The sequence below is a fragment of the Thamnophis sirtalis genome, unplaced genomic scaffold (assembly GCF_051295495.1).
Source record: "Thamnophis sirtalis isolate CommonGarterSnake01/CBP01778 unplaced genomic scaffold, rThaSir2_p1.2 scaffold_3, whole genome shotgun sequence".
Classification (NCBI taxonomy): Eukaryota; Metazoa; Chordata; class Lepidosauria; order Squamata; family Natricidae; genus Thamnophis; species Thamnophis sirtalis.
The window spans coordinates 140521005-140543000 of NW_028261383.1; the positions used below are offsets into that span (position 1 = coordinate 140521005).

General features: G+C 43.7%; 1 protein-coding gene across 1 annotated transcript in view; it reads left to right on the forward strand.

Annotated features, from left to right (window-relative positions):
• The window catches only part of CACNG1 (calcium voltage-gated channel auxiliary subunit gamma 1), a 41967-nt gene that overhangs the window by 12870 nt on the left and 7101 nt on the right, over positions 1-21996 (forward strand). Inside the window, exon 2 of the mRNA XM_087707854.1 lies at positions 19183-19257. Within this exon, the coding sequence (XP_087563980.1) occupies positions 19183-19257 (75 nt within the window). The remainder of the gene's footprint in view (positions 1-19182; positions 19258-21996) is intronic.

Genomic DNA, 21996 nt, shown 5'->3' on the forward strand with positions numbered 1-21996 from the left:
AGGTTAGGTTTATTGGTTTTCTATGCCGTCCACTCCGGAAGGACTCCGGGCGGCTCACAATAAACAGCGGAGGGAATAAATAAGACAATACAAACAATTTTAAAATCCACAACAGTCACAATTAAGATGGGGCTGGGTGCTTTAACAGCCCCCAGCCTGCCGGAGCAGCCAGGACTTAGTAGCTTTACGGAAGGCCAGGAGGGTAGTAAGGGTCTGGATCTCCACGGGGAGCTCGTTCCAGAGGGCCGGAGCAGCAACAGAGAAGGCTCTCCCCCGGGGAGTCGCCAGCCGGCATTGGCTGGCAGATGGAACCCGGAGAAGGCCAAGCCTGTGCAATCGAATTGGTCTTTGGGAGGTAATTGGCAGGAGGCGGTCTCTCAGGTACCCCGGTCTGATGCCATGTAGGGCTTTATAAGTAACAACTAGCACCTTGAAGCGAGTCCGGAGACCAATGGGCAGCCAGTGCAGCTCGCAGAGGATAGGTGTAATGTGGGTGTACCTAGGTGCACCCACAATCGCTCGAGCGGCTTCATTCTGGACTAGCTGAAGTCTTTGAACACTTTTCAAGGGCAGCCCCATGTAAAGCGCATTACAGTAGTCCAGTCTTGAGGTCACGAGGGCGTGAGTGACTATCTGAAGTGCCTCCCAGTCCAGATAGGGTCACAATTGGTGCACCAGGCAAGCCTGGGCAAAGACCCCCCTGGTCACAGCCGATAACTGGTGATCTAAAGTCAGCTGTGGATCCAGGAGGACTCCCAAATTGCGAACCCTCTCTGAGGGGGTGTATAATTTCAACCCCCAGACTGAGAGATGGAATAATTAGCCAATCTTTGGGAGGGAACATCAATAGCCATTCGGTCTTGTCAGGATTGAGTGCAAGCTTGTTCGTTCCCATCCAGACCCTGACAGCCTCCAGGCACTGGCCCATCACTTCTACTGCTTCACTGAGTTGGCACGGGGCGGACAGATACAATTGTGTATCATCCGTGTATTGGTGGTATTTAATCCCATGCCGCCGTATGATCTCACCCAGTGGCTTCATGTAGATGTTAAATAGGAGGGGGGACAGGATCGATCCCTGTGGCACCCCATAATTGAGGGGCCTCGGGGTCGACCTCTGTCTTCCGACCAACACTGACTGCAACTTGTCCGAGAGGTAGGAGGAGAACCACCGAAGAACGGTGCCTCCCACTCCCACCTCTAGTAACCGTTAAGGGAGTAATAAGCATCCCTGAGAAAGAACCCAAGAAAGTAACTAAGGCAAGGATCCCCCTGACCCCTGGGTCAGTGACCGGCACTGTCCACAGCCCGCCAGTGTTCTGACCCAGCTCCCCAAACACGACAAGACCTCTGAAGTTAAATCAATGATTCCTTTATTAGGAGTGCCAGAAGCCCCAGCAAAAAGTTTCTCTTTCACCTCAGGGTCTGCCACATCTATTCATCTCTGCCCCCTTCCTTTTATCCCCAGAGCAAGGATGGGGCTTTGCTAGCAGCAGTGGCTCTTCCTTCTCAAGGACCAACCCACAGATTTCCACTGTTCTCCTCTCCTCTGCCCTCTGTATATCTGCAAGTCAAGCACTGGACCCAGCTGTTCCTCCTCTTCCTCATCAGCCACCTCCAGACCTGGGGGCTGTTGACTCTCCAACTGAGGGCTGACGGATGTCCCAGACTCTGTCTCTCTGTGCCAGCTCCATTCCCTCTTCCCCCTCTGAGCTCTCAGATTGTCTTGATGCTGACCCTGACTCCCACACCTCCTCCTCCTCTGATTCGGCTCCTGGAGGGGTCAGCAGACAACAAGCCACAATAGCCAGAAACTGGGCCATGGAAGTGAGTGAAGCCCCATCCACATACGCATGGCATGCAGGCAGCACATGAAACCACACACACTTGGTTTGCTGAAAAACCATTTTTCACAGAACTGGTCCCTGGCTCCCAAAAATTGTGGGCTGCTAAACTAAGGTACTATTTCCCAGGGCCCCAAGGAAGTCCCAAGGAAGATCACTGTATATTCTCATAGCTCAGAACGGAAACTATGACTGCAAATCTAGGACCTGTTGCTTGTGGCCTCCACTCTCCAATCTACACACTTGTCTGAAAATCTACCCTGTTTCCCTGAAAATCAGACCTCCCTGGATAATAAGCATAATTGGGCTTTTGAGTGCATGGCTAAAATAATCCCTTCTCCAAAAATAAGCCCTCCCTGAAAACACAGCAGCAGCCATGAGGTGACCATGCTCACCGCCTCCTGCACCTCAATAATAATAAGACCTTCCCAAAAGTAAGGCCAAGTGCTTATTTTGGGGGTCAAAAGAAAATAAGACCCGGTCTTATTTTCTGGGAAACACAGTACCAGTCTATGAATCAATCATTCCGTTACATGTCAAGAATTCTTTGTACTGCACTGAACGATACTTTGGTTATTTATTATGATTCTTAATATTAACATGGAGTTGAAACGCATAACATGTCAAGCGATTGAAAGCGCTCGCCACGATATGGTAATTATTAATTGCACAGAAAAGGAAAGGTGGCTGCAAGAAAAGGTGTTTTGTCAAAGCCGAGCAAATAAATTGAGCAGCAATGACTGGAGCCGAATGACTCTATAAATCAAGGTGGATACGGCTCGTTCACAGTGGCCCCATCCTCTTGTAACGAGAATGACAAAGAAAACCACTGAAGAGTTTTCACAACAAACACCTGGGTACCTGGGAATCTGTGACAGCCTGTATGGCCGGAGGGTGGAACATTTTAATTGTTTCCCAACACAGCTTGGAGAGAACCACAGGAGTTCCTATTTATCTTCCAGAGCATTGCCTTTTCCCATCCCGAGAGCCTGTGATTATCAAGAGAAAGCGAGTCTAAAGACAAATTGAATGCTTGCCATTTGTTAGCAGGGAAGCAAGCAGATGATTGCAAAGCTTTCAGCCCTTTAATTTAATTTTGCAAAGCACTAAGTGTCTTGAGAGCACTATAAAAATAATAAAAGATAATTGTGGCGAGTAACAAATGGCGGGATCTGCCAGTCTGAAGAAATGTGAGAGTTTCCAAAGAGTCTTGGATGACAGGAAAATCCGAAAAAAGCAGTGATGTTATTTACAATCCCTTGTACTAAAATCCCAGGAAAACACATCAAATCGGTCTCTAAGAATGCTCATTGACCCTGCCCCCTCCCTCCCCAGCAGACCAATGTTTGTTAGGGGCCATCAATTCCAGTCACGCGGCTCATAGTTAATTCACCATCTCTATAATTGCCTCTTTGTTTACTGAGCAGATTTGAAAGGCAACGGAGGGCCGTGAATGGCTTTTCTTGACTCTCCCACCCTCCCCCCATACAGGTACATGGCTGACATACATCAGAGGCACCAAATACACTCCAGCTGCACTGTTAGGAATCTGCTTCATTAAGACCTCTGCAGTTTATGAGCTTTAGATTCATCCTGTAATATTAAAGTAGATTAATGTGATCACACAGTGAGGATGCTTAGCATGGAATGTGTGCACACACAGAAAACGGATGGATTTATAGATGGATGGATGGATGAATGGATGATGCATGAAATAAAAAGATTGGTTAATCAGAAGGTAGATAGACAAATAATAGATGGATGATAGATGATAGATACAAGATAGATAGATAGACATTCATTCATACATACATACATACATACATACATACATACATACATACATACATATAGAAAGAGAGAGAAAGAGACAGAGACAGAGAGACAGAGAGAGAGAGAGACAGAGAGATGATACATAGATATAAGATAGATAGATAGATAGATAGATAGATAGATAGATAGATGATAGATAGATAGATAGATAGATAGATAGATAGATAGATAGACAGACAGACAGACAGACAGACAGACAGACATAGATGATAGATAGATAGATAGATGATAGATAGATAGATAGATAGATAGATAGATAGATAGATAGATAGATAGATAGATAGATAGATAGATAGATAGACAGACATAGATGATTGATAGATGATAGATAGATAGATAGATAGATAGATAGATAGATAGATAGATAGATAGATAGATAGATAGATAGATAGATGATAGATAGATAGATAGAGACAGAGAGACAGAGACAGAGAGATGCTACATAGATACATTGACAGATAGATAGATGATAGAGATACGGATAGATAGACAGATAGATACACCCACACATGTATACGGTATGTATATATGTTTGTGTGTATGTATGTATGTATACATACATACATACATATACATACATACATACATACATACATATACATACATACATACATACATACATATACATAAACAAACAAACAAACAAACAGAAGAATTAATGCATGCATCGCAGAACACAAGAATGCAGTAAGAAAAATAGAAAAAACTTCCTCCCTTTTCCAGCACCTTAAAGCTACAGGACATGAAATTAATTTTGAAGGAACCAAATTAATCTCCAAAACTGAACACTTCAACAAGAGAATAATTATGGAAGATATCGAAATAGAGAAGCACCCCCACAACATGAATAAATGTGACAATACATCCCACCTACACCTACCAGACATCAGCCCTAGTCAACAAACGAGCCCCACCCACCACCCAGGCTGTTACAACACAAAACAACAATGGACACACAGCCAACACCAATCAGTATCAATCTACCAATCGAAAACAAAGATAGATAGATGATAGATGATAGACAGATAGACAGATAGACAGACAGACAGACAGACAGACAGACAGATAGACAGACAGATAGACAGATAGACAGATAGACAGATAGACAGATAGACAGATAGACAGATAGACAGATAGACAGATAGACAGATAGATAGATGATAGATAGATGAATGGATGGATGGATGGATGGATGGATGGATGGATGGATGGAAGGAAGAGAGATAGATACATACTGGTATCAGATATAATAACAGAATTTTGAAAGTTTGACAGTGTCCCTCTCTCTCCTCTTACCTCATACAGGGCCAAGGTGGAGTCTCTTTTTTCAGAGTTTCTCCTTTCTCAGGGCTGAGGTGTTGTTTACAGTCTCTTTTAGTCTTTCTTAACAATTTGCTTAACAGCATTCCTTTCATCTCAGCCATCCTCTGCACCATGGGTCCTCAAACTACGGCCCACGGGCCACATGAGGCCCAACAAAGCCATTAATCTGATCCACACAGGACCACGAGGCTCCCCTATCCACATCCCCCCTGCTCACCCTTCGGCCGAGCACTGGACTTACCTTTGCAAGCCCCGCGGGCTGGAACGGAAAGGTAAGGCCAAGAATTTTGCCCTGCAGAGACATTCCAGAGGTGGGGGAGGTGAAAAATGAAGCACACAGACACTCCAGGAGGCCAAAAAAATGGATTGCCCATTTTTTGCCTGCAGAAACATTCTAGAGGCAGGGGAGGTGAAAAATGGGGCACAGAGATGGCCCACTTTTCACCTCCCCCACCTCATGAAGATAGATAGAGAGACAGAAAGAGAGAGAGAGGGAGAGAAAGAAAGAGACAGACAGACAGACAGACAGACAGAAAGAGGTAGAGAGAGAGAGAGAGAGACAAAGACACAGAGAGAGACAGAGAGAGATTGAAAGAGAGAGACCGAGAGAGACTTGTCAATTGTAAGCTCCTTGGGACTGAGAAGAATTGCTGCAAAACTGAGTTTCCTCAGTGAACCACTAGACTCCTAAACAACTGAAAAAACAATCTAGTAAAAAGAAAAGTCAACCAAAAGAGCAACATGCAAACAAAAGCAAATAAAACACCCCCAGGAGCAAAACAAATTAAAGTTTAATTTGTGTGCATTGTTTAATGGACTGTTAAATTGGCCATGCCCACCCAGTCACATGACCACCTAGCCATGCCCACCTAGCCGGTCTTGTCCCCCAACAGTCTGAGGGACCATGAATTGGCCTCTTGTTTTAAAAGTTTGAGGACCCCTGCTCTACACAGATAGATAGACAATTAATCCACCCTATGAACACCAGGAAGAGGCCATTCCTGTTCCCACCTTAATAATCTCCTGGCAGTTAGGAGTCCTCCAGCCAATGGGGAACACCAGTGCTCTGCAAAGGACAGAAGATGAGTGAGTGAGAAGCCTGATTGCAGGACTTAGAATGAGAGCCACGTCTTCCAGCTAATGTATATTCTTCTTGTTGTTCTTAAAGTATTCTATAGCGGCAACATAGCAACCAGTGAGCAAGCCAAAGGCAGGTAGATACAATGATACGTGTTTTAGTAGCACATCAAAGTAGGTAGTCCTTGACTTGTAACTATTAATTTAGTGACTGTTTGAAAGTACATTGGCACTGAAAAAAAGGGACTTATGACCGTTTTTCTCACTTGCAGTAGCCCCATGGCCATGTGGCCAAAATCCAACTGCTTGGCATCTGGTTCATATTTATGGCGGTTGCAGTGTCCTGTACAATCATCTTTTGCAAGCTTTTGGCAAGCAGAGTCAATGGGGAAGCCAAATTCACTTAACAACCATGTTACTAATTTAACAACAGTAAACGAGTTACTTAACAGCTGTGGCAAGAAAGGTCGTTGAATGGGGCAAAACTCACTTGACAACTGTCTCACTTGGCAATGGAAATTTTTGGGCTGAATTGTGGTCATAAATCAAAGATTACCTGTATTCATTAGAACAGGAAGTAAACTATCCCATAAGAAAAATATAAGCTTTTTAAAAATAGCAATAACAATAGCACTTAGACTTATATTCCGCTTTACAGTGGTTTCCAGCCCTCTCTAAGTGGTTTACAGAGTCAGCCTATTGCCCCCAACAATCTGGGTCCACATTTTACCAACCTCTGAAGGTTGGAAGGCTGAGTCAACCTTGAGTCTGGTGAGATTTGAACTGCCAAATTTCAGGGAGCAGAAGAAGCCTGCGGTACTGCACTCTAACCACCATGCCACCGAGGTTCTTAGAGTAACTATTAAATAATCATTAAGGGGCAATGCAATGGATACTTATCATTTTGCAGTGTGTTGTCTTATCTTTTTCCAGGTCAACCAGATAACAAATATCCCTACTTTATTTCCTTTTCAATCAATACATATTTATTTTTAAAAAATCCCCTTGACACAGAGGTATTCTTTGTTGTGAACTTACACAGATATTATCCCCACATAAGGAAAGAGGGATTTCCAAATAGAAATCTTAGCCTGGAAAAAAAAGTTTCATTGTCCCTAAATCCACATAACAAAAAAGGGATTAAATTTCATTGATTTGAACATGTTTATGCTGTCCAGGATCACAGGCCTTCAGTCTCCCTTAGAGAGAAGAATTGCTTAACTTCCAGCTCCCTTATAGTATTACAAGAAAAAATTATGTTAATTTAAAAATTAGAACATAAAGTGGTATTTCATGAGAAGAGGGGTTGTGTTTCAGGTTTGTACTGGAGCCAGAGTACTGACTTGGGCAAAGGAAATGGACTAGCCCAGGGGTGCCCAAACTTGGCAACTTTAAGACTTGTGAATTTCAACTCCCAGAATTCTCCAGCCAAGTTTGGGCACCCCTGGACTAGCCGGTTATGATTTTTCCTGGCTGAATATATTATTTTTCCTGAAGCTCAGCTCTTTAAAAAAATATAGCTTCAGATACACTTTCATTAAATGAATTTCCCTTCCCTTAAGCTTATGTATATATTTGCATAAAGTAGAGATGACATTTCTTTGCAAATCATTATATTCTTTTAATAAGATAAGCAAAGTATAAGGTCATGTTCTGATTTGCCTTGATTTCTGTAGGAAAGCAAGGGATGAAATCCAAATAGCTACTTCCAGCCTTGATACGTCTGCCCTCACTTGGCAATAAACCACCCTGTGTTCAGTGGAACTTACAAAGAAAAAAAGTATGTTGCAGCCTTAGGCTTACACAAGATCAGGCCTCTGTTTACTCTGCCTCATCCACATACACAAACCTACCACTGACACTGTCCTACCATATCACAAATCAAATTCAAAAGCAGCTTATTAGGAGATGCAGGACATTGTTGATTGAATCTGTCTATCGATATCTATCTATGTATGTATATGAATCTCTCTCTCTCTCATCTATCTATCTATCTATCTATCTATCTATCTATCTATCTATCTATCTATCTATCATCTACCTATAACAATTATCTCTTTCTATTCTGTCTCCCTTCCTATTTATCAATCACTGTGTTATATCCATCCATCCATCCAAGCCTCTGTGTGTGCACACATTCTATGTTAATGTATTATCTATCATGTCTGTCTGTCTGTCTGTCTGTCTATCGTTATCTGATTTATCATAATCGATCTCTCATCTATCTATCTATCTATATCTGACTATCATAATCTATCTATCTATCTTTTATCTATTTATATCTCATCTATCCATCTATCTATCTATCTATCATCATCATCGTCATCACCAATTTATAATCATCTATCTTTTATCTATGTAATCTATTATCTATCTATCTATATATCTATCTAACTCATCATCATCATCATCATCATCATCATCATCTATTTATAATCATCTATCTATCTATCTATCTATCTATCTATCTATCTATCTATCTATCTATCTATATATCTATATATCTATCTATCTATCTAATCATTTATTATCTAGTATCTATCTAATCCATCCTCTCCGGGCAGCCCCTAGCATCACAGATCTAAGTAACATTCTTTGAATGTAACACTTCTAACCCCCACTCCACATGCCTGATAAGCCATGTTCCACTATTACATCATCATTAGCATTGTCATCCGATGAAACTTGGAAGACACAGATGTTGCCTCTTCCAATAGCAGAGCACAGGCATGCTTCCACCTAAGAGAGCCCTCCCAAGACTTTTGGTTGCCTTCCTGTGGCAAATGCCAAACTGCTCCTCTTCCCAATTTGAATGCAGCTGCAGCCACAGCTGGATCAAACATCAGCCCTACAATGGGGAGAGAAAGCTCCTCAGGTTGCAGGCAAGTTCAAGGAGTGCCATCTTCTCTAACAGATGGGCCAGACAGAGGGAACCGCAGGAGGGCTCTTCCCTGGTGTTGTCTCTTCCTGCGGATGAAGTTGGCTGCCTAAGGTGGAACAATATGCTTTATGTTCACAAACTAAAATCCCCAGGCTGTTTGGCAAACCATGGTGCTTCTTCAGCCATTTGTAGATCAGCTGAACCCCTGGAGATTAAACCATCATAACTCTGCTTAATATTGCATTAGCAAAATGCTTTTCAGCATCTTTCCAAATTTCAAACTGGAGTTGTCTTCAGGAGCATAAATTTGTATTCCATCCATTAAATTCATTTGACAGGCTATTTGGGAGGCAAGAAATCCCCAGTGGCTATGTGTTGTGTTTGAGGTGTTAGCTGTTGGTGCTTCAGCTTTTCTTTATGGTATTTCCTTCAAATTAAAACTCCAGATGCATTTGCCTGATCAACACCTGTGTAGCATGCTAACCTGGCAGGATGCCAGTCTGGAATAAACAGGTTTATACAGTCATAGAGGATCAAGTGTTAATTCTGTACAACAGAAGCTTGATGAAAGACCTATCAGAACTAAATAGAGAGGGTTTCATTGTTGTCTCCATCAAAACAATGGGCAATGTGAAATAGACTGGACTGGACTGGGCTAAGCTGGGCTGACCAAGACTTAACTAGTATGATGGGGCACAATTTTTAAATAATTAAGGCAAGGGTAAGGAGGAATGTGGTGGTTCAGTAGCTAAGACGCTGAGCTTGTTGATCAGAAAGATCGGCAATTCAGCGGTTCGAATCCCTAGTGCAGCATAACAGAGTGAGCTCCCATTACTTGTCCCAGCTTCTGCCAACCTAGCAGTTCAAAAGCATATAAAAATGCTAATAGAAAAATAGGAGCCACCTTTGGTGGGAAGGTAACAGCGTTCTGTGCACCTTCAGCATTTACAGTAGTCATGCAGGCCACATGACCACAGAGACATCTTAGGACAGCACTGGCTCTTCGGCTTTGAAATGGAGATGAGCACTGCCCCCTAAAGTTGGGAATGACTATTTGTGAGGGAAACCTTTACCTTTACTTTTAAGATGGATAGCTTTAATAGGATTCAAAGTTCTGGTTTTTATTAATAGTGAAGCTGAGAATATCCATCTCCCTGGTGATTTATGGATTGATTCATTGAGGTAGTCATCTGTTAGAGGTACATTAATATTAATTCTGTAGATATTTGCAATTTTATATTCAAATATAAGCAGAGTGCTGCAGATCATACCCCTGGCCCATGTAGTCCAGCAATCTGTTCTCTCAGTGGTCAACCAACCACAGAAGGAACCCCTCTGGCCTCCCAGAAAATGGCCTTCAAAGGCAATGCCATCCAAGCAAATAACAATTGATCCTCTTGTCATCTGTGAACTGGTCCAACCCTTTTTTGAAAGCAGAGAAGCTGGTAGCCAGCATCACATCTCATGGTAGAAAATTCTGAATGTAAATACTGTATGTGTAGTGTAAGGGGGAAAAAAATTCCTTCCATCTGTCCTGATTTCGCCAAGATTCAATTTCCTTTGGATCTAGTATATTGGGAAAGGCAAAACAACTTCTCCTTGCGAGGGGTCCTTGCTGCTCTCTGAGCTTGGTTGTTTTCTTGCAGACTTTTCATGAAACAAACTAGATATCTAGGTTACCTAATTTGGGTAATGGAACATCTGCAAGAGAACACCAAGGACCCCTCATTTCACCCCATGCTACAAAACAGAGGTGGTATTCAGTTGGTTCGGACTGCTTCACCTGAACCGGTAGTGTAAATCACGGGTGGTTCTTCTTTTAATATGATTATGGTTGTTGTGCTATTTTATTGTATTTTCCCCCCTGGCATCTGTGCATAAGCTTCTGTGCATACATTATTCTGTTGATTGTCTATCGAGCAATAATTTACTTAAGAAAAGCTCTAATTCAGATAGCCCAATCATACCCTATCAAGAGTTGACAATCCTACAAGTAAGAAATCTTGGCCAGTAGTAAATAAAAAATTAGGTTTACACAGCTCTTTAGGTTCAAATCTGGTCAGTTTAGCATTAGGTAATTTACTAACAAGATCCTAGCTAACAAGATGCAGTTTAGTGGTTGAAAGGTAAGGTTCTGCACCTAGGCAGGAAAAACCAAATGCACAGGTATAGAATTGGCAGGACCTGGCTAAACAGTAGCAACTGTGAGAGGGATCTAGGTGTCCTAGTGAACCACCATGTAAGTATGAGCCAGCGGTGTGCTGCAGTTGCCCCAAAAAGCCAATGCAATCCTAGGGTGCATCAACAGAGAATAGCATCAAGATCATGAGAAGTGATAGTACCGCTTTATACTGAACTAGTGAGGCCACACTTGGAATACAGCATCCAATTCTGGTCACCACAATGTAAAAGAAGATGCTAAGATCCTAGAAAGAGTGCAGAAAAGAACAACTGAGATGACAAGGGGGCTGCAGGATAAACTATGTGAGGAACAGTTAAAGCAGGGGTGTCAAACTCGATTTCATTGAGGGCCACATCAGGGATGTGTTTGACCTCGGAGGGGTGGTGGTGATGGGGTATGGTCAGGATGGGCATGGCCAGCTCAATGTCACTCATGTCGGGGGTGCCTGTGGCGGCCCACATGTGACCCTCCCATGCTACATTTTCACAGGCAGAGGGTTGCAGGAGGCCATCACAGTTGAAAACAGAGCTTGGGAGGGCTGTACGCAGCCCTCCCAAGTTCCATTTTCGCTTGCAGAGACACCGCAAGCCATTCCTTCATTGTATCCAGAGTGGCCCCGCTGGCCAGATCTAAGCAATAGCAATAGCAATAGCAATAGCAGTAGACTTATATACCGCTTCATAGGCCTTTCAGGCCTCTCTAAGCGGTTTACAGAGAGTCAGCATATTGCCCCCAACAATCTGGGTCCTCATTTTACCCACCTCGGAAGGATGGAAGGCTGAGTCAACCCTGAGCCGGTGAGATTTGAACCGCTGACCTGCTGATCTAGCAAGTAGCCTGCAGTGCTGCATTTAACCACTGCGCCACCTTGGCTCTTAAGCACCCCTGAGTTAAAGTTTGAGACCCCTAAGTTAAAGGAACTAGGTATTTCTAGCCTAATGAAGAGAATAATTAGGGGTAACATGATCACTGTCTTCCAATACTTGAGTGGTAATCACAAAAATGAAGGGGTTGACTTATTCCTCATAATTCCCGAGAACAGGACAAGAAGCAATGGGTGGAAGCTCATCAGAGGGAAGTCAAACTTGGAACTAAGGAGAAACTTCCTGACAGTAAGAGCAATTAATCAATGGACTAATTGATAATCACTTGCCTCCCAGAGTTTTGGGTGCTCCATCGCTAGAGGTTTTTCAAGAAAGGGTTGGAAAACCATTTGTCCGGGATAATATAAGGCCTCCTGACATGAGCAGGGTTTTGGATTAGAGGACCTCCAAGGCCCTTCCAGCCCCTTGATTCTATGAATCAGTCCAGTCCAGAGGTGGAATTCAGCAGATTCTGACCAGTTCTGGAGAACCGGTAGCGGAAATTTTGAGTAGTTCGGAGAACCGGTAAATACCACCTCTGACTGGCCCTGCTCCCATCTATTCTCTGCCTCCCGAGTCCCATCTTATATAGGATGGAATGGGGATTTTGCAGTAACCTTCCCTTGCCACATCCATCAAGCCACACTGACCAAGCCACGCCCACAGAATCAGTAGGAAAAAAAAATGAACCCCACCACTGGTTCAGTCCTGTAATCGCATCATGGCAGGATGGGCAATTCATTCAGTAAATGAAACGAATGCGCTTTATGATCACAGCCTTAAATATGGTCACTTTTGATTTTTGTGGGAGGAAAAAATAAAGTCTGTTGGGGAGAATGGGAATAAAATATATAAAATAAAACACCAGTTGCATTTGGATTTTCAGCAAAGGCATCGTGGATGACAACCTGCCACTCTACTGTTTCTCGTCCTTTTGCCAGAGGAGATATTTTGTGAAAAGTAACTTCACTTCCTCAACATAGCCAGCTCATCTTCCCATTAGGACAGTGGTTCCCAAACTTGGCAACTTTAAGACTTGTGGACTTCAACTCCCAGAATTCTCCAGCCAGCAGAGCTCTGCTGGCTGGAGAATTCTGGGAGTTGAAGTCCACAAGTCTTAAAGTTGCCAAGTTTGGGAACCACTGCATTAGGAGAGTTACCCAAATATTCCTGCAAACGGTCGGTCACAAGCACACCCTCTTAAGTGTTTAACTCGCCCCCTCCCCCGATAGATTTGCAATGATCGGTGATCATTGTCTGCTTTTAATTTATTTCTGCGCTTTTATTTCCTTTGGCCCACAGTCAAATAAAATGATCATCACTACTGCGTGTTGAGAAAAAGCAACAACACCGAAGAACCCAATTTCCACAGATGATATCAGTACAAACTCACTCTCCTTTGTTTTGCAATGTAAGTTCATAAAGAAGAGCTTCAGGGAGCAGTAGAACAGTAGACACAAATCTCCTTTGATTTCTCGGCTCAGTCACACATTTTCCGGCGAGGGGATGGAAAGTGCTGAGGTCTCTTAAACGAGATTGCCCAGTTCCAATTGTTCTGATATTAAACAGGAAGCTGTTTTCCTAGCTGCAGCCACATGGATCATGTTTTAATGTTTTCCCCGCTGCCAAATGCTTCAGCTGAACAATATGAACAGCTTAATTTTCCTTCCCCCCCCCCTGTTTTCTCATCCTTGCACCAAAATAAGGGGAGACAGAGCAGGGCCATTAATACGGTCTTCTGGGGTGACACTGTTACCTCTTCCATGGTTCCTCCTGATTTAATGAAGTTGTTAGCCCAGCTAGTTCCATAAAAATCCCTGATGGCCTAATACCAGGGATGGGCTGCTAGGGGTTCACATGGCTTCGGGTGATCTTCTAGTGAAGAGTCTCCATTGTTCAGCGAACGCCCAAATCCCACTCCTGGCTGGCCCTGCCCACCCCACCCCTCCTGTCCCCTCTCAGGGCCTGTGAGGAGGCTCAGGGAGGGGGGGAAACGTGCCCACCAGAGGTTCCAGAAGTCTGGAAACGGGCCTGTTTCCAGCCTCCAGAGGGCCTCCGGAGCCTGGGAGAAACAATTTCTGCCCTCCCAGAGGCTCAAGAAAAGCCTCTGGGACCGAGGGAAGGCAAAAAAATGGGCCTACCGGAAGTAGAAAGAAATGGGCCTGTTTCTGGCCTCGGGGGGGGGTGTGTGTGTCTCTGGAGGGCCTCTGGAGAGTCTCCAGAGCCCAGGGGAAACAGTATTCTCCCTCCCGGAGACTCGGGGAAAACCTCCAGAGCCTGGGGAGGGTGAAAATCCCCCTCCCTGTGGTGCAGGAGGCTGAGTAGGCCACACCCACCATGACCATGCCCACCCAGCAATGGGGCAGTGAACCCGTTGCTGAAATTTTTGAAGCCCACCCCTGCCTAATACCTGACAACTATAGGGTCCTCTGTGGGCAGAAGCCAAAGGCTCTGACTTCTGCTCTAAGCAGATTATGGGGCTTTGAAGAACTAAGTCTTTTGCTGCCCAGTGCCAAGACCCCTGAGCTCTCTTACAATGGACATCAGAAGTGAGGAGTTCATGGTCATGAAGCTTTCTAGGAAAGCAGAGGCACAGTAACAAGGATAAACCTCAATCTGCCATACCAGTGGCTAAAGCTGAAAGTGGTCAACTCCCCTCTCTCTGCTTGGGAGGTGGGAAGGTCATGTAAGTTTGTGAAGATGTTTGGTTGCTCATTGTAGCTTTCGCTCTGAGTAAAACTGAGGAGTGGCTGTTTGTCTGCAATCTGAGATGGGCCTCAATTCGCTGTCAACAGTTTTGCCTGAACTCATTGGGCAGGAAAACTGGGCTGCCTCCATCATGAGCATGTAAGGATGGACCTTGCTTAGTGACCGCAGTTGGGACCATCAACTCGGTGGTTAAGTCACATTGTTGCTAAATGAAAACAGAACTGTGCTTAGAACCTTACTACAGTTTTCCTTCGTTTTAGAGATCTGCAAAGGTCATAAATGCGAGTTGTTTTTTTCATCACCAACTTGCAACTGTACAAGGCAGTTGCTAAATGATGACTTCCTCTACTGGTATGTGGAATGGCCTTGGGAGACAGAAAGAACAGCTGCAGGCCCTAGACAAACATCTGATCAATGACATCTGAGCCCAAAGAAATGGGGTGGAGAAGCTGCCTCAGAAGGAACCCTTCCTAGATTTGGGAAGAGTGAAAGCAAGGGATGTGAGAGATACTTTCAGACTTGCAGGAGTGGATATTAACCCTTTGAGGTAGGACTAGACAAGAAGAGAAACCATGAGGACTAGCTCTGTGTTTATTCCAAGGTTACATTAATTAACAGTGTTTTTCAACCTTTTTTGTGCAAAGGCACACTTTTTTCATGAAAAAAATCACGAGGCACACCACCATTAGAAAATGTTGAAAAAAGGTAACTCTGTGCCTATATTGACTATATATAAAGTAATTTTCCCACGGCACACCTTACACTATGTCACGGCACACTAGTGTGCCGCGGCACAGTGGTTGAAAAACACTGCATTAATAGAATCAACAGGATCAAAATCAACAGAATTAAAAACAGAGCCAACAGAAACAAAAATATCTTGGGCATATGTTTTCTACTTTATTCTGGAGAGGAAGTTGAAAGGCAAAACAGAAACTTAAAACTTTGCAGAGTGTTCCTTCATGACCCCTGTTCCTGCCAGACTCTCTTGGATGGCTTTAAGGGCAAATTGGTTGTCTTCAATACCTGCAAACCATTAAGCCCCAATTTTACTCTTTAACTGCTTTGAAAGTATTTAGAACCATGACTCTGAAAAAGTTAGTTGACCATGTCATAGGTCCCTCAAAGATGCATTTTTTCCAAAAGGCAGAAAAAAAATCTTTGGAAACAATTTACTTTTCATCCAAGAATCTTCTTCAATTCATGGGTTTTGGATGAGAAGTGAAACGTTTTCAAAGAAAAAAAAAACAAGCAAGTCCACTTGCTCTTTGGAAAAAGCATCTTTGGGACAGCCGTGACCTGGATGTTTGAGAATCTCCATAGGCATACATGTCATTATTCATTATGCTATATTATTAACTGCATCCTTCCTAGTCCCCAAGCAGAGGAAAGGGAGGAAATACATCTCTCAGGATGAAAAAGGGGATTCCAGCTAATTACAGTTTATTCAGTAATCTGTAAATAATCAAACCATGATTTAGCATGCTGGATGAACAGGAAGCCAACTGACCAATTCCTGCCCAAAGTAGATATCAATCTAAGTAATGTACATGTAACATGTAAAAAGAACTTGGGAATATTAGAAATATAAATGGCATTTTAAAGAAAGTTTCAATTAATAGGATTAAAACATCATTTTTTAAATACCTGCCTTAGTCTTTAACTTCAGCTTCCTAAATCAGCGCATCTTCTTTTTAAGACCTTGTGGTGCCCTTGTGACACTCAGGATTGCTGCTAAATATCCTGCAAAGACTGGGCATTAAGCTGAGGGCGTCCAGGTGGAGACTTCAAATCTTGTGCGGCCAAAAGAAAAATACATTATTTAACAAGATCATAGACTTGCTATAGGCATCAGGTACAGAACAATAGTGCTAGGAGAATCTGCCAGTTTTTATCCCCTGTACACTGTTGTTGGAATAGGTCTATCCCGGATAAAAGAGGACACCCCTGTTTCAACAAGAAATAAATGTTCTGGTACAGGGAAGGAAGGAGATGGAGATGACATCAGCAAGAGAAAGACAACAGCCAACTTTATTGCTAAATTACCCCAGCAGGGATGTCAAACTGGTGGCCCGCGGGCCAGATGCGTCACACGCAGGCCACACCCACCCCAGCTCCGCCAATGGGAAAAACATCATGAAATGTCACGTGATGGCAATGTGATGCGGCGAGTTTCACACCCGTTCTCCAAGGGATTACCCTAGAAAAGCTCATCAGCAATCACACTGCTTGTGTTACACAATATAGACAATTCAGGCAAACTAATGAAATTAGCCAAAATGAAAACCTGAGGGCAATGTGTTAGCTGGGGTATGTCATGGGAAAGTGTTGGAATGGCAACATGTGGAGTCCTCTGTGCTCAGCCACAGCACTTCAACTTCCACCAGGACATTGGTAATGGATGACCAACAACTTTCTGGATGTTATCTTCAGCCGTTGGGCAACTCACAATATAACCGCCTGTTCCATTGGCTGGCAGTCAGAAATCGCTTTCTGACCTGCAGTTGTAAACTACTTTCTTGTAGTTTTAACACACTGGCAAAACAAATCAGGAGGAGTCTGGTAATACCATTTCTGGTGAAAACACACTTAATTAAAAGACAAAAGCTTTCATGAGTTGCAACTCATTGCATTAGATGCTCAGGGCAGTGACTTGACTGATTTGATGTAGGCTTTAAATTGGATTGCGTGGGGAGGGGAGGGGGGAATAGGTTGGTTATGCAGATTCAGGTATCATGTGGTTACAGGGGCCTAATCAAATAATAAATGTAATCTGTTAAAACCAATTATGCTTGTTGAGATTTTCAAAGATTGCCTGAAGCTTTGAGCATATGTGAGGTCAACAGTGTCTCACTCAGTGACACTGTTAAAAACCCCACTTTTCCAAAATGTTTATTCGTTCCATATACTAGAACAGTGAGGGCAAACCTTTTTCGCCTCGGGTGCCAAAAGCATACACGCATGTGCTATTGCACGTGCTCGCATGCCCACCCCCATAATTTAATGCCTCCCCGCACCATGTCCCCTGCACATGCACGCGTGATTCCACGCTGCCCCGTGCATGTGCACACAGCTTTCTTGGAGCCTGGGGAGGGTGAAAATGGCCTCCCCTGCCACCCCCCCCAGAGGTTTGTATGTTGGGATGTTTTTCACCCTCCGGAGGCTTCAGGGATTTTTGGTGAAAAACAGCCAAAAATCAAGGCCAAAATCAACTGGTGCGCATGTCACTCGCGTGCTCTCAGAAATGGCTCTGCACGCCATAGGTTCGCTATCATGGTACTAGAAGATGAACTCAAAGATAAGCACAAAAATTATGTTGCTAAGTAAGACAGTTGTTAAGTGAGTTTTGCCCCATTTTACAACCTTTCTTGCCTCCATTGCTGCTATAGTTAATTTAGTAACATGGTTGTTAAGTGATTCTGGCTTCCTCGTTGATTTTGCTTGTTAGAAGGTCGCAAAAAGTGATTACATGGCCCCAGGACACGGCAACCGGGATTATAAATACATGCCAGTTGCCAAGCGTCAAACTTGGATCACATGACCACAGGAATGCTGCAATTGTTGCCAGTGTGAAAAATCACGATAAGTCACTTTTTTCAGTCGCGTTGTAACTTTGAACCATCACTAAACAAATGGTTGTAACTCAGTGACTACCTGTAATTGCCTAGAATGCATAGGTTAGTACTAGCCATGGAGGTTAGTACTAGCCATGGATTACATGCTGCAATCTTGTAGACATGGCTGAAATACAGAAGAAGTGAGAAATCTATGCCAAAAATAAAGGTTCCAAAAAAAAAAGAAATAGATTTTTGATACATTTAAAGAAATGGAGGATTTCATTGCTCTAGGTCTGAATGTACAGGTGGAATACATAAGGCTCAGGGGTGGGTTCCAGCAGTCACTACTGCTGGTTTGCTCGTGGGCGCGTCACGCACGCATGCACAGTGCAATAAAAATTGTTCTGCACATGCGCAGTAGCAAAAAACAAGATGGTGCTGCCTAGGGCGCCACCTGGAGAACCGGTTCAGGGGTGTGGCAGGCCTGGGTTCGCCAAACCACTACTGGTTCAGCCGAACCGGTCCAAACCGGTAGGAACCCACCACTGGTAAGACTCAGATTGTACCCACCTCACTGACATATTTGAACATTTGAGAAGGGATGTGCAGAGTAGCTGCCTGTCATAGTGTTTATTTGAAGAAATAAACATTTTCCATTAATTAAAAAAAACAGTTTTTAAAATAAAAGCAGCAAACAAGATAAACTCTTTGAAATTGTACCACTGTATGTGATTTTTTGCCATGTATATCATTACAATGGGACTGAATTCTAAACAAAAATATATGGGATTACCCTGTATATTGTCTGTATTCCTTGTCTGTTTCGAGATTCAATAAAAATGAAAAGAATTGATTTGGACAAAAAGTATTAATTTTATTTTTTGTTTTCTTCCTCTCCCCTCCTTCCTTTCAGAGTACAATTGTTCCTATTTCACCCACTTTGTCTCGGGAGAAAGCACTGAGATCTTTCAAGTATCAACACAACGAGGTAAGAAGAATTGGTAAGCAGGCAATCTCTGCATTGCAACAGTAATATATCTTATGCCAAAATGTACCCAGTTCATCAAATTGGGATCCAGCTCCGAATAAATATGGTATCAGGTTTCCAACTAACACCCCCAATGAAAGAAGACTCCAAGGCTTAAGCTTCCTCGAAGTTCCATTTTATTAGAGATGTCATATTGGCACATCTGGGAAAACCCAAATCTGAAAGTTTCCAGATTTTCTCCATCCAAACAAAAGTTCAAGTCCCTGCCCAGCATCCACATGTCTGTTACATGGCCCAATCAGGCACCATCCCATTGAGATGCCTCCTAGTCACACCGCTCCAAGTGCAGAGCAAGACGTCCTTGACTCTCCAAGAAACAAATGTTATTTTGACTATATTTATCCCACTCTATATAATCCCCCCTCCCAATTTCCCACAGCATTAAATGTGGCAGGTCTGAAGTCCCAATGCAAAAGATGGCTTCCAGGCCTGACATATTGGATAGTTAAATTGGCAATGGAGGAAGATGTCTAAGGGTACAAATGAAAGAGATGAGGAGTCATATCACACACTTTCGGAAAGATGAACATGAAGTCAGCTGCATCAGCTTTGGAGGAACATTTTTAAGTAGTCTTCCTTATGCTGGCACCAACACTGAGAATTCTGATGGAATACAGGACAGAATACAGAGTAACAAAGTTAGAAGGGACCTTGGAGGTCTTCTAGTCCAATCCCCTGCTTGATCAGGAGACCTTAAGCCACTGATTGAGAACCCTTTTGTAAAGGTGTGCCAAATTTGTGTGTGCCCACACCCACAATTCAATGTGCCCCGCCCACCTGCCATGTGCGCATGACACACACACCCCTGCACAAATAGCTGCCCACTGCAGTTTCTTCTTAAAACCTCCAGTGACATAGCACCAGGGACGTGGAGTCAGGGAAGGCAGGGGAGGCAGAGCCTCACCACTGTCATCATGAAAAGAAAAAAAATGCAAAAGGAAAAAGGCAAGAGCTGAGGTCAGGCTGAGCTAGTTGCTGCCAGAGTCACCGTGGATGACTCTGCTTAACTGTTTAAAAAAGCCTCTAAAAAAGCGCCTCATCTAGTCTGACTTTAGGCATTTTATGATCACTCGAGCAGAGTTAAGCAAGGGTTAAAAGCCTAAAAATTCCTGATGTAGGTGAGGCACGTCGTTCTCCTGCCTCCTCCTGTAGAGGGTGCTTTTTAGAGGCTTTTTTAAACAGTTAAGCAGAGTCATCCATGGCGACTCTGGCGGCAACTAGCTCAGCCTGACCTCAGCTCTTGCCTTTTTCCTTTTACATTTTTTTTCTTTTCATGATGCAAGAGCAGAGTTGAAATCCTCTCTGAAACTGCTGGAAAAGGTACATGTGGGTCGGAGGGAGGGAGAGGAATTAAAACTTCATCCTCAAGTGTAGATCCCTCCCCAAGTGTAGTTTGATTGCAGGCAGAGCCACGTTGTCTTTTCAAACACACACACACACACAAACACAAACATACACACACACACACACACAGCTGGATAAAACTATATAAGCCCAGCTTCACTGATTACAAATTTGAAAAGGCAATGTGGCTCTGCCTGCAATCAAAGGCTCAGATCGGCTCCCCTCCAGCTTCTCTGCCTCTTCTCTCACCCCAGCCTGCAAGCAGGAGGTGAGTGGGTGGGTGGGCTTTATTGCATTTCAGGCATTTCCCACCCAGACAGCAGTGTGCATTTGCAATGGTGGAGGTGTTTGGGCAAGGCAGCAGGGGAATTGTTGGGGGGGGGGTATGCAGAGGAGCTGCTTTCAAGCCATTGGAAAATATATCCAATCCAACTTCTGTGTTTGTGTTTGTTTGCGAGAGAGTGAGTGAGAGAGGGAAGGGGGTAGGAGAGATAGTCCAATCCGACTTCTCTGTGTGCGTGTGTCTGTTTGAGAGAGGGGGAGAGAGGGAGGGAGGGAGGAAGGGAGGAGGGGGAAGGAGAAGAAAAAGAATGAAGGAAACTTTTTCGCAAAGGAGAAAAACAAATACTGTCGCTTTAAATCGGAACTGAGCATGCCTGGCTGTGGAATTCTGGGAGTTGAAGTCCACAAGTCTAAAAAAATTTGAAACCCACCACTGTGTCAGTGCCTCACCAGCCATAAACCTTACCGCACGTCACTGCATAGCACCCTCAAAATCTGGAGGCAAGCTGTTCCAATGATTGTTTTCAGCGTTCAGTTCTGAGAACGGTAACCCAGGGGTGAAATTCAGTAGGTTCTGACAGCGGAAATTTTCAGTAGTTCGGAGAACCAGCAAATGCCACCTCTGGCTAGCCCCAGAGTGGGGCAGGAATGGAAATTTTGCAATATCCTTCCCCCAGGAGTGGGGAGGAAATGGGGATTTTGCAGTATCCTTTCCCTGTCACGACCCCCCAAGCCAAGCCAAGCCCACCAAGCCACATCCACAGAACCAATAGTAAAAAAAAATTGAATTTCACCACTGAGATAACCTTAATATATCAGATGGAGCAGAGGGAAAACTTGCACCCACATACGTCTATGGAGATTCTCAGTCCTCCAGGTCATGGTTATTCTAAAGGTGCTTTTTCAAAAGGTAACTGAAGGGTTTTTTTTCCCCTTGAAGACGTTTTTGCTTCTCATCCAAGAAGCTTCTTGGGTGGGAAGAACTGAAGAAGCTTCTTGGATGAGAAGCAGAACATCTTCAAGGAAAAACAAAACCCAACCGGCTTTTAAAAC